At 40.5% G+C, this 13425-nt stretch overlaps 1 protein-coding gene across 3 annotated transcripts in view; it reads left to right on the forward strand.

Annotated features, from left to right (window-relative positions):
• The first annotated feature begins 12575 nt into the window (after positions 1-12575).
• bcam (basal cell adhesion molecule (Lutheran blood group)) overlaps positions 12576-13425 on the forward strand; it is a 47558-nt gene continuing 46708 nt past the window's right edge. For 2 of the 3 annotated variants that reach the window (XM_005736146.1, XM_005736147.2), the window contains exon 1: positions 12576-12924. In XM_005736146.1, the coding sequence (XP_005736203.1) occupies positions 12861-12924 (64 nt within the window). In that variant the 5' untranslated portion in view covers positions 12576-12860. The remainder of the gene's footprint in view (positions 12925-13425) is intronic. The other variant, XM_005736148.1, reaches the window with a different exon arrangement.

The raw sequence follows: 13425 nt of genomic DNA on the forward strand, positions 1-13425 counted from the left end.
AGTGTGCTCTCTGTACATGTGTGTATGCAGACCATATTATTTTCTAAGCTGTGCCCATGCTTGTGTGTGCTCACATTGAGATCAGAGCTTTCAAGTCATTCATACTTTGATGCTGCGGCCCTGCGCTTTCTTCAGCACAGAACAAAAGACTGACAGAGGGAGACAGCTAGACACCAGTGTGACACTGAACGGCTGTGGAGATAGTTGACACAGTGACAGACTGAGATAGGACGAAGTGTGTGTGTGTGTGTTTGGAGTCCTGTGCTTCATCATCCCTCTATCTCCCTCACTATCTTTCTAAGTGTAGCAGGGAGGGAAAAATCTCCAAAGAAATGCCAAGCAGAGGTGTCAAAAGTGACCAAACCATGTAAGAACCCAACCAACACTGCGGCTTCCACTAGCTTCTCAGGGCCAGTATCTAAAACTCCACAGCTCTCTCACACACAGCTCCGTAAGATATTTATTAATATCTTTTGAAAAATATGTCTGTCTGGAAATGTTTATTAGAATTTTGACATGCATAAGATGATATCTGAGATCCTCCTGATTGGCTGAGCTCCCACTGTATTTTTTTTTTTTTTTGCCACATCTTACTTCATGCTGGTTTTACTGTGAACATGAACACTAGACTGAAAAACAGGCTGATTTTTCCAATGAAAATTATGGGGAGAAACATCCCAGCTGTGGCAAACTGTTAAAGATTATAAATGGGTATTAAATATCCAAATTATATAAAAGAAATAAAAATTATCAGTTGTAAACACAGCTCTTAAAATAATTTAAGAGTTGAGACTTTATCAAAGTCCATTTCTGGCTTCTTGCCTTCATTCCTTCCTTTTTTCTCTCTTAATCATCACCCTTTCTCCTACTCCCTCTAAAGTCTTAACAAATCCTTCCAGCTACCTCTTCATTGCTCTAATGATCTTCCACTTTTTTTTTTATATTGTTTGGCTGTTTTCCCCTTCTGCTATCCTCTTTCCTCTTCTCCCTTTTATCCCGCAGTGCCATTAGCACCCCATTAGCCCTTCCCCCGGTGTTCCCCCTTCCCTATTAGGACTGAAAGCTCACCAGCTTTATGATTTGACATTGTGCTGTGCTTTACCTCTTCTTAAAAAAAAGGTTTGCTAAAAGTCTCTTCACCTCTTCAAAAGAAATGAATAAATAATCGTGAAAAATAATTTTCAGTACATAACTTGAAACTGAATTGCAGTTTCTCAGAAGGGAATTCATGAAAGTGGCGAATGAGATTGCTTTAGCTGTTAAATGTACTTTCATTGTTTTATGTTGTTGCTATGTTTTTTGTTTTTGTTTTTAGTGGTGCCAGTTGCATGGTTCTACTTCTCCTATTTTCAAGTCATTTTTTCTCATAATACTGTAAGAGTTTGACTTGTAACAGAGTATTTTTAGTTAGAGCTAAGTTTGAAATAATTCCTCCACCACTGCCTTGTTTAGTTGTATAATATTCATTTATATATATGTTTTAAAAAATCACTTTATATGGTTTAAAGTTCAATGAAATGTGGTAATAACATACATTATTGGACATCAAAACTGTGTTTCCTACTATGAAACTTGTGGTTTATCAAGTATATAGATCTATAAACTATTGTTTAAGAAACACTTTTACTTTTACATTATTTTCAAATGTGAAAATAATGATGCAGTGATGTTAGTGAGGGAAGTAGATCTACAGTTCTAAAATTTTTACCAGTTTTCCAATACCTTAACCAGGACTGACTTTACTTACTGTCCATGGACACATTTGCCAGATGTATTCACAACGCCCAACACAGTGTGCTGTGTGTGTGCTTTATGTGGGCACATGTGAGTGGAGAATATATATTGTGCAGGGAGGGTTGCAGAGGTTAGAGAACTGTAGTTTCAGACTTTTGTTACACTGCTGCATGCCCAGTGTGTCTATTTCACACAGTGACCTCCTTGTCTCAGTGTCCTCTGCCTCCCTTTGTGCAAATCCCAACATGCCCACATTTTTCCCCTCATACCTGTATCTGCTCCAAACTGTTTTCTGCGAATATTATTGTTTTCCATCAAGCACTTGTGCCCTAATATATAGTTTGCAGTCATATTTTTTTGTGTTGGTTTTTCTTACCTGATTCTGGCTGCTTTTGCAACTCAGGCCAGACAAACAAATATGTAAAATATGTGTTGTGATTGTGTTGCCGACTCTTGTGCGCGTGCAAGTGCATGTCAAAGAGAGGCTAGGCAGGTCCCGTGTGAGTGAAAATCTGTGGACACTGCCTGCGTAAATGTGTGCATGCAAAAACTGACAGACATGCGATTGTGTTAGCAGAAATCTTATTAACTACCGAGCTGCCCCTCTCGTTAATTCTTTAAAACAGTTCCTGAGAAACTCCTCGGCTCTGCACTTCATTTACTCTTTTGAAACTAGCTGCGGATGCAGATTGGGCATATTTCTGCACATTTCCACAAAATTGAATTCTTCTCCAAAAGCACATAATGACTCTGGTCTTTTGCAGCTGCTAGTTTGTGAGACGAGATTGGGTGCCGTTTGGGACCCGTTGGATTCATGACTACGGGGTGAGAAAGAAGCGGATACCAAAAGCTGCATTAGACTACTCACAACAATCATCGAAATAGTACTCTTCCTCCGTGGAAATTCAGGCACACCACGGGGACCCATCTTCTGAGAGAGAATTTAATTTGACAGCCGGGTCCTGCTGTGGCAGACGTTTGCTAGAACATTCAGTTAACATCGTGCACTAGCCTCTGGGCCTGCCCAAAGTGGGCAGGCAGGGTCACGCTTCTCTGGGCACTGATAGAGAAACTGTTCTCCTGGTTTCTCTCTGTCTCAATTTCTCTTCTCATTATTTCATATTTTTTCACTCTCCATTATGCAGTTTTTCTCACCCTCCTGGTCTCTGCTGCTCTCCCTTTCCCCCATCTGACTGTTCCAGCTGAAGGTCCTGTAACACAGGGCACATGGAAATCTCATGAATAGCAATGTATCAAACTGACAGGCACCCTGACATTTAAAAAGTGTGTGTTAAACTAAAGATCATTTCAAGATTTTGATTGCAAGTTAAAGTGTCTGCCAATGAATGCTTCTCTTTTATTTTTGGCCTTTTCCAATCTGGGAAATGAAAGTTGAATCATCTTTTTATTTTGTGTGTCATTTAGACAAACCTGGTTGTTGCATATTTATCAGAAGAGAAAGACGTGCGTCTTTTCTCTTTGCAACACAGTGTATCGTTTTACATGCATTCACACACACAGCTGATCATCCCTTTCTGCCTCTGTCTGCATTTTTCAAATCAGCTTCTAAGGTTCAAGGTCTGGTCATCTCTGAGGCCAGTCTGAGTTTATTCACATGAACCTTGTCTCGCCTATTAGAGTTTGTGTGTGGGGGCACTTTCCTGTCTGTGTGGGAACATTTGGTGTCTTTGAGATAGTCTTGATTGAGTTTTACACAATTTTAGATCTGCCATTTCAATTTTCTACATTTCCCCAAAACATCTTTATTTGCTCTTTCACCTTTCTCCCGACATTTCCTCACCCTTCACTTTGTTGCTGTTTAACTCTGTTTCCTTTACCCCCATTATCCACCCACCCACTCCCTCTACTCAGCTGGTGGGCCAGCCAGGAGGCTGTGCATGCATTTGAGGAGCGTAATCTGCTTTTTCTCTCATTCCCATTTCCATTTCAATCCTCCGTTCACAGCTGGAACCAAGGCACTCTGCATGTAGATGAGTAAGAGTTGACTTTTTCCAGAAAGTATATTCAGACACAAGATGGGCAGGAGATGAGGGGGAGGAGGGACAACTGAAGTTAGAAGATTCAGTCATAAAGAAAAGCAACAGTTACTGACAGGGGGGAAATCGTTCAATTCAAACTCATTGTCATTCAGCCTTAGAGAAATGCACAGAGGAAGATGACATGTTTTTGCAGGTCACAGCATCTCCAAATAAGAACAACACAACAAAGTGACAGGAAAATCAAGTCCATCCATCAAACTCTAGGTTAGAATAAAATCAAATGTAAAAAGCAAAATAGTGAAGCCCATCAAAAAAAGAAAAAAAAAGGTGATTGTCGTTTTACTTTGAGAACAGCAATGAGGATTCACCATTCAGAGGTGTATATTTTGAGGTAAGAGAAAAGTGCACCTTGAAATTTGAATAACATGTTGGTCTCTGGGCTTATGTTTTATTGGGGAGAAAAAACAGTTTCCATATGGCCTTGTGTCAATTATGGATCTGCTACTTCAGCTAAGACTTAGAAAATCTAAATTATTCCCTGTGTTCTTTGTAACTGGAAAGACTGCAAGAATAGAAACCTTCAAACTGATTTCTTTTGAATAATCGATTTCTTACAGAATTTACACAAAGCTGATTCACACACTACATCACAAAACTCAATAAACCAAACACAAAGATACACTTTCATGCCCCCTGCCTTATGACCATAGACACCTCATGACCATATGACTCCTCATGATCAGAGAATTTTGCTCATCTCTATGCATAGTTGAGTGCTGTGTCACCATCCCTCACATCCCGGCAATGATGACACAAGACCACTAGGTCACCACTAAGAATGAATCTTAACAAGTGGGACCATGTCCATGACATCAGACTTTGGTTAGTTAACAGAAGAACAACACGAGTCATGTTGGTGAAGTTATTAATGATGAATGTGCAGTATTGTTTTTGGCTGACTGCACACAGAGAAATTTTTGGCTGTCATATGATCTTCCATCATTCCCCACTGTAGAGAGCTCAGATACAAACACATACACACTCATAGATGTTATTGTTGAGGAACAGGGCCCCTAATGCACTCTGCTCAATTGCTTTACAGAGGGCCACTCAGATGTCAGTTGAATCCCACTTATGGTAAAAAACCATCTGCTGTCAGTTGATTAAAATAACAAATATTGATTTGAACAGGCAGCCTCAGCAGCAGAAGTAATTTTGTTATAAGAAGGCAATGAGGTATGACAAAACATACTGACCACTTAATATAGCTATTAAATCTTTATTGTCATATTGAATATTCTTGAATTACAAGATCTCTGAAAAAAAAAACTTCCTAAATTCAGAAAAATGTAAAAGGCATGCTGTTTCTCTGTGCACATCATTCAAATAGAAATTAATGGAATGGAAAGTAACCCCCACACCCTGACACACACAGACACACACACACACACATACATTCTGCCTCCTCTTGTTCTGTCACAGCAGTGTAATATACAGCCTTGCTACTAGCCTCATTCCTGTTGGCAACCCGCAACAGAGTTGCATTAAATCTCATCATGCCAAACGGTCCGCCCAGCACAGCAAGTCAGGTTAGACAAACTGCACTGCTGATCAGTGGGGACCTACCAGCCTGCAAAGCACTCACTGTTTCTTTTATTGACAGAAGCCTCTTTCAGCTATTCTTGTTCTTCTTTTCCACTCTCTACATCTTCTGCCCCAAGTTGATTTAATGCAGTCTGAAGCACATAACTCTCCCCTACTGTTTCCCTTCATTCAGTCGATATCTTATGATCCAGGCTGTCTTGAATCTTCTCTCTTTTTTCACACTATCTCTGCCCTTAAAAAGATCTAACTAACCTGCTCCCGCACTTCTTTATGCCTTCATCTTTCCTGTTCCCTTGCACTAATTAATTCTTTACAACACCTCTCCACAAACCATCATTTCCCTTCCTTTCCTTTCTAGCCTACCTCTCCTCTCCCTTAATGCCCTCCTGTGGAGCCACAGAAGTCTGTATTGAAGACAACACTTGGCCACAGTCTGTGAGCGTGTGTCATGGTTCTCCAACCCCACTGCACAGTCTTTGTGGCAGTAATGCCATAATTACCCCCCATTACGGGCAACAGAGATTGAGAGAGAGGTATGTTCAAAGTGAAAGATACAGGGAGAGACGGGGGGTTCGATGTGATGAGAGATGGAGGTGGGGGTACAGATCGGCTGAACGGAGGGATGAGTGAGGGTGAAAATGCTGGAGTGTGTCAGAAATAGTGACAAAAACAGTGAAAGACGTTTGGGGATTAATATGGTGGTCAATAGATAAATCACAATGGAAACAGTCTTGGAGCTGGTGTGTCTCAGGGGACAGTCCCACCCCTGTTGTGAAGAGTGACATTAGTAGAGATGCAATATCTTAAGCTTCGTTGGACACACATGGATGGGCCACTCTCTTTAAACACAGAAAACAAACACATGGACATGTAGGTGGAAGAAAAAAAAATCAAGGAGCACAAGAGAAACATGGAGTCAGATATAGTTTATCTCAAATCATAAGCTCGTCATCAGATTGCAATTAAAAGGCCATGTAAACACAAAAGTTCTGGAGTTAAAAGCATCAATATTCCACCTACTTCCTACTAAACCCCCAAATACTAAATCAGAAAACTTGCCCTGATCAAACATCTTCTTTTGGTGATTTAGAATTTATAAGCAGCTGAATTATAGAACACAGCTGAAATATATATAATTTATATTATCTGTAGAGGCAGTTATAACATAATGGATAGAACATCAACTTCTGTCAGGGTGGAATTTTTCCAGTGTTGAGCATCTTACTTCGGATAGCGATACCTCCTAGAATTGAACTCAAAGCACAGCATGTTTGCACAAACACTTGTGTGTTCATTTGGGAATGTACACAGCAAAATAGCATTTAAATTGCAAGATAACAATGCTTTGGGTCCTATCAGGAAAAACCACCAAAACAGCTAAAGATGCAAATAAAGTGTCTTCATAAATACACCATTTAGGCTTGACAGGGATGCTAAGGCTTTCATACTGCTGTTGTAACCCCGGGGAGGACACAGAGAAATTGCAATTGCCCACAATTCATTGAGTGGATGATTAATATTCTTCAAAATGGTTTATGTATTCATGTTCAAAGCTTCAGGGTTTGAATGCAGAGACAACGCCAACGTAGAGTTGGTGTAGGCATGATAAAGTCCACGCTGCCCAGCAGGCATGGAGGATTATGAGGGTGTATTTGTAAGCAACTTAAAGTGCCATGCAGAGACTTTGAAGGCAAAAGAGCTGATTCCTAATTAATTTCCCTCTGAAAGCTACATTTACATGCATTGCAGAAAAAGACGGCGTTCAAGAGTATAAAAGATTAAGCTGCATGAAAAGCCTAAAAATATATTATTTTGCAGAGCCACATTTATATGGTCTTGCTTGTAAAACCCTTTCGGTTCATTCTGTTGTTCATCCTTTCTGCACCCAGACTTAATTTCTTTTCAAAACCATGAGCTTCTATTTATTGCTTTATAACCTTTTTGTGATGAGCAGAAATGCAGTGCATTAATTAGTGTGCTATAACAGGGAGATCAAAAGGTATTGGTTTAATTTCATATGATATTATGTATAGAATGAAATACATTGCATTATGTTTATCATTGTTCTGTTGAAAATAACTGTGAAAGCTGAAAAACAGATGTTTGTGTCTTAATTATAGTTTTTTTTAGTTGTTGTTTTGACAATTTGGTGTAAACAATATGACAGCATGCATCCTCCTTTGTATCAATGGCTCAGGTTGTTGTTGGTGGTGTTGGTGTAATGGAGTGGGGGATATTTTTATTGGGATACTTTAGCCCCCTAAGTAGCAACTGAGCAGTATTCAAACACCACAGAATACTTGACTATTGTTGCTCATCCATTTATAACCACAGTGTAGACATCTTCTGATGTGACAAAGCTCAGATCATCTCAAACTGATTTCTTAAACATTACAGTGAAAATAGCCTCCACAACCTCTAATAGAGCACATTTGGAATGTGGTAGAACTGGAGATTTGGCTCATGATTGTGCGGCTGACAAAGCTGCAATAACTGTGATGCTATATGTACCAAAATCTCTGAGAGATTTTTCCTGCACCTTGTTTAATCCATGCCATGACAAGGAAAGGGGGAGGAGTGGAAAACATTGCTGGGCAGAAAGCTGCTTGGATTACAGTTTTTAGCCTGATACCGCCAGGCCCAACTTGGGAAAAGTGGAAGAAAATTGATGGACTGTATATGGAGTGGCTCCAACATTTGACTGTACATTACATCATCACTCTCTGCTGCTGCAGTAGGCGGTATAATTCCAACCTTGTGCATTAAAACGGTACTGTAGAATGCTATCATAAAGGACATTTGTTCCCTTGTCCCTTGCTCCTTGTTCTTGTGTGACCAATTTATTGTCAAAGACGCTGCCAGCAGTTGACCACAGAGATGAACTTTATGATGCAGTTTCCTGCTCAGTAGGCACAGAGGCGGGTATGTGACCACTATATTCTTCGGCATCATTTCCTGGAACTTGGCCCTGTTTAAAGTGAGCATAACAGATTTCCCTCCCACAGAGTTACTGTCAGAGTGTTTAGTATAATGTATGGTGCCTGGCTCCGAGTCAGGCAAAATCCACTGTGAAAGCCAGAAACATATACTGAAAAGGGTTGTCCCAATGACACCCATTAGGGAAAATTAACAAAGTGCTGGATTTCACTTTGTCTGGTTTTAACCAACACTGTATTCACACCACCCGGAGATGTTTTGTAACAAAGTACTTTTGTTGGGCTCATTTAGGTAAATGACTGGAACGGAAAACAGAAATGATGCCAGGTGAATCATGGTGATGGTGCTCTATTGATCAACAGAGCCACTTGGAAGAAATGTGAGTGATATGAGACTGCAGCATCCCGAGTTTCCATTTCACTCAGAAATGCTTCATCACTGTGCAAATCCTGCACTGTGACTCACACGCCACTATGTATGATTGCTTGGAAAATAGCTATGTGATCATCTATTGCTCAGCCAAGAAGAAAGAGGCCAAAAGAAGAACGGTTGAAAGGGGGTAATAGAGACACATAGAGACACTGGAGTGGACAGAGATGGAAGGCACATATGGAAAGAGAGGCCAAGAGTGAGACAAAAGGATAGATCAAAGAATCATGGTGGGATGTGAAAGATGGCGCTACAGCACATCATTCTTTCTTTCCTGCATTGTGGAGGCATGAGAATTAATGCAAGATTACAGCTACCTTCACTTTTTATCTTTTCCCCTCTTTTTTTCTCTGCCTATACTTTGCTATAATTCCCCAGGGCTATATGTTACCCATCCCTTGACTTTGGAATTACAGTTCTTCCCTCCTCTTCCACTTCTAATCTGTTCCCTTCATTATTCTTTCATTACACATCTCTGTTTCCTTTGTAGTGTCTCTGTGTCTCAGTTCCTCTTTATCCCTTTGCTTTAGGCTGATGTGTCAAATATTCTCTCTGTCAGGTAGCTTAATTTTTGACATGGGGTAAGGGTGGGAAATCACATAAAACAAGGGACTATAAAGTAGTCTGTCGGATTTAGTTTTTGAAGGTGTGTCAGTGTCTTATACGGAAGTTCAATGAGTGTCTAAAAATGCTGACAAGTGTTGATGCTTGCAGAATTCCTACAAGTTGTGACAATAATACAAATTTTGCAAGTTGTTTTAAAGATACTTGTTTAAAAATCCTTTTGCATGCTAATGAAAAAAATACAAAAGGAAAATCAAAATTAAAAACTGGCCACTTTACTGGTGCAGTTAAGAGAATGAACGTTTTGCGCTTGGCAAATGTTATCATATGATCTGAATATGGTGAACAATGGGTCAGTAAACATACTTTCCACTTTTCCAGTCATCTTGGTCGACCGTCTTTGTTTTCTTGCAAAGACACCGGAGGCTACTTCAACCAGTCTTTGTTCCCTGAACTCGAAGATGGCTGATGTGTCTGTTTCTTGTCACAAGCTGGGGGTGGGAGTACGAGATGTGCGACAAGGCTGTTGATACAAGAAAACTGGTTGTATAACCAAAGAGCACCATCCAGCATCCCCATCTACTGTCTGTCGTCACTGAAAACTTGTACCTGGGCACCTGTTCTTTTGTTTATGAAATAAATCTCAGTGCAGACTAGGATTAGGAAGTGTCCTATTCAGCATTCTCTGATATTTGTTAGTGATGGAATCAGGAGAGATAAAATCTACCCAGGATGTGATGTTAAAGAGACACTTGAGTCTGAAAACAGTGCTTTTAAATTATTGGCCAAACTGCATTCCAGTCCTAGTCTAAGTGTATGAACTTTGGATAGTGACCAAAACAGTTAGCTGACTCATGCAGCTAGCATACGTTTCCTTTGCAGAGCAAGGTGCCTGGACATCCAGTGCTTGGAGTAAGACTCTTTAGATGGACCGAGTTGCATTGTGGCATTATTCATTTATTAATGGATGTCCTTTTGGAGGGATTCTGTGGATGTTTAATCCCACCTAGATTGGAAACATACCAAGGATCTTGTATGAAGCTGGAAGACAGCAGGCATATGGGTTACCTTTCTTGCTCTGCGCTAGTTATGAAATAGGTCCCAGGGAGCTGCAATAAATGGGTTAATGGAGTGCATTTAATTTTTTTAAGTCAGCTATTAAGAAACAAATCAGTATAATGGCAATATTTAGAGGCAAGCAGAAATCGTCTTGATTAAAGGCTGCAAATGAAGCAATGGCCTTCTCAAAAAGTGTGGGCTGTTGGTGTTATATTGGGTCATTTCAATGCTATGCTGAGACCAGCACCAGCACGATCATTTATATTTTCACGGGGCTTGGCTTTTGAACACATGTTTATATTTATACTAATTATGACAGCTGCAATTCTTGAGTAACATTTGAATATACAATTCTGTAATTAGTTGGCTTAAAGTGGATGAAATAGTAATTGTTTAAACAAGCACAAGTACATTCATTTCATTGAACCACTCATCTTACGCGGTTTTAACAAAAACTGGTTTCATTTTTAATATGTTTCACTTTTGTGTCACCTGGAACAAATCGACCATTCTGCTGGCTTCAGCAAATAGTAACCACACTAATCACTTTATGTATTAATGGACTGGGTACATACACTTCCACTATTTTCTTCCTGCATATTTCTCACCTCTACAGTACTTATCTCTCTCGTTGCCACCTGCTTATTACTTTTTTTCCTTCATTCCTCAATTGCACGGACTTGTATAATCCACTTCAGTCTCATACTTTGTCCTCTTTCATCCTAATCACTTCTCCCTTCAGCTGCAGCTCCATTAGGTAATGAGTCAATACAGCTACTGTATCTATGACTAAAAGCCTTTTGTAAAAATGCCCTATTCTTGGATAAGTCAACGTAATCCACAGCTATGCAGGATGATAAGTCGTATTTAAGTTGGTGCAAGACTGATTACTTCTTCCACCATATGACAGACGTCTTGTTAGTAAATCTCTACAGCATGGAGAGATGATTATGGCTGGGTCGATATCAGGGACGAGTGGCTGTATTGATGTTAGATAGCTGATGGGAAGAATTTCTTCCCTCCCTCCTTCATAGCCAGAAACACAGTGAAGAAAAGAGAGTTTAGAAGAATCAAAGTGTCTAAGTGTGCACAAGCTGCCTTAGTCTTAGCTACTTCCCAGGAACCCTGTCAAGTGTAGAGAGAGCTGTTTGGGATCCAGCCAACCCCATCAACAAATCACATCCACGGCTAGTGTAGATCTATAAATAAGTCTATGTTAAAGTAGAGCAAGTTTGCAAGGATCCTATCGCCTTTCCTCTTTGAACAGGACTGAAAAAATATTAACGAGCACTTTTGAGCCAACTATGTTTGGAATGCGTGTCTTTGAGTGCAACTGCTCCACAAGGGGGCTATTATTACCTGCAGGGAGTGTCGATTGTTTAGAGCTGCTCATGGTCATCAAGTCCCCCGCTAGAAAGAAACTGCAGCTGGGTAGATGTTTATGTTGTCTTCAGATCGTAAACCCATGGTGGTTTTTGTTTTTCAGTTCCAAGCTTATGGGATTTGACATCAATCGGTTTCATCGGTCAGGCAAGATCCACTCCCAGCACAAAGACTTGTATGACTATACTGTGGATAAGCCACTTAGATCCTCATGATAATTGTTTATGTGAGCAGTAAATACCAAAATAGGCTGTGGCACACCCTTTAAAAACCCAAAGAGATTCTGAAGAGATTTCATGTCTAAGAATGAATGGTATGTCTGTCAATGACAGACAGCTTATCTTGCTCCAAGAAATGGCCTCCAGTTGCTTTGAAAATGAAAAACATTATTTGCAATATATGCAAGTTGGAGATGTTCCACGTTAAGGGTCTAAGCAGGGCAGGAAATTTAAGAAGAATATTATGGATGGGCATGGGTTGTTCTAAAGCCTATTTTATTAAGGCCATTTATTTATTTATTTAGCTAAGTCATTACCTTCTCAATGTCCTGGTCAAACACATACTTTAAGCTTTGGCCCATGTCTAGATTGAATTCAAAGGTTCCTAAACAAACCAAACTATTAATTATGACTGTGATTCAACCTTATGCATTTCATAGCGTGTTCCTTATAAGCTTAGTTCGATTTTTACGTAAGGGGTACTCTTTTTGAGCTGGGAGTCAGTGAGGCTCATGATAAAATCACTTTTAACTTCCCTTTAAGAGATCCTGCGGGCCCCCATGGATATATAGGCCCACGATTAGTCAGGCAAGTCTTTTCATTTCAAGGGAGAGAGAGAGAGAGAGAGGGAGAGAGAGAGAGAGGAAGGAGGGGGTTGTTTTGAGCGGAGAGGGGGTCACCTTTTGTGCAAATATATCAACCAAGTAGACTGCCACCAGCATCAAATTTCCGTGTGTGTGTGAGAGAGAGAGACGCGAAGAGTGCGCTGGACTCATTTTCCAGAGTGAGCGAGCGACAGAGAGTGTGAGAGGTTCAGAAAGCTTTGGAGCGTTTAAAGAAGAAACGACTTGCTGCTGTGCAACATTTCCACTCTGTTCACCCTTAAAAGACACCGTAAATACATTTTCCCGAAAAAGTTGGAAACGCGGCTATGGACGGGATAACATACGGACGCACGCTGCTCTTGTGCACCTTGCTCCTCTGGGTATTTCAAGGTAAGTGTCTTTAGTACTTTCCGTTATATTTTAAACGGACTCACTCCTGATTAACTTTCCCATGCTGATGACAGCGTGCTGACAGGATTTCTATGCCTTCGGGCTGAAAATGTATACTTTCTTTTTTTTAGTAGGGGAGTCCGACTTTGAGATGTCCGCCGCTTAAGCCACAAACCTGTCTGTCGGCTGCGTGCCGCAGCGGCTTATTAAGTTCTGAGCTATTTCATTAAGTTTGCCGTGTCTGTAATTTATTGTTTTGTCCTGAGAAACCGTAACCGACTTATTTACAAATGAGTGAAGCAGGACAAACCGAATCTAGTGGAAACCGGATTTATTCCCGGTTCAGCTTTGCACCAGACACAGGTCGCGCAGTCTCGATGAGTTGTTCACTAACGGGATGTTGCGTGTTGCACCTTTGGCTTTGTGTGGATGTGCGGGAGTTGCATTTCTGCAGCTAAATGCACTTTTTGACTGCGGTACGTTAGTTTGATGTGCTACCCC

This window comes from Pundamilia nyererei, unplaced genomic scaffold (assembly GCF_000239375.1).
Source record: "Pundamilia nyererei isolate P.nyererei 1_Seehausen unplaced genomic scaffold, PunNye1.0 scaffold00067, whole genome shotgun sequence".
Lineage (NCBI taxonomy): Eukaryota > Metazoa > Chordata > Actinopteri > Cichliformes > Cichlidae > Pundamilia > Pundamilia nyererei.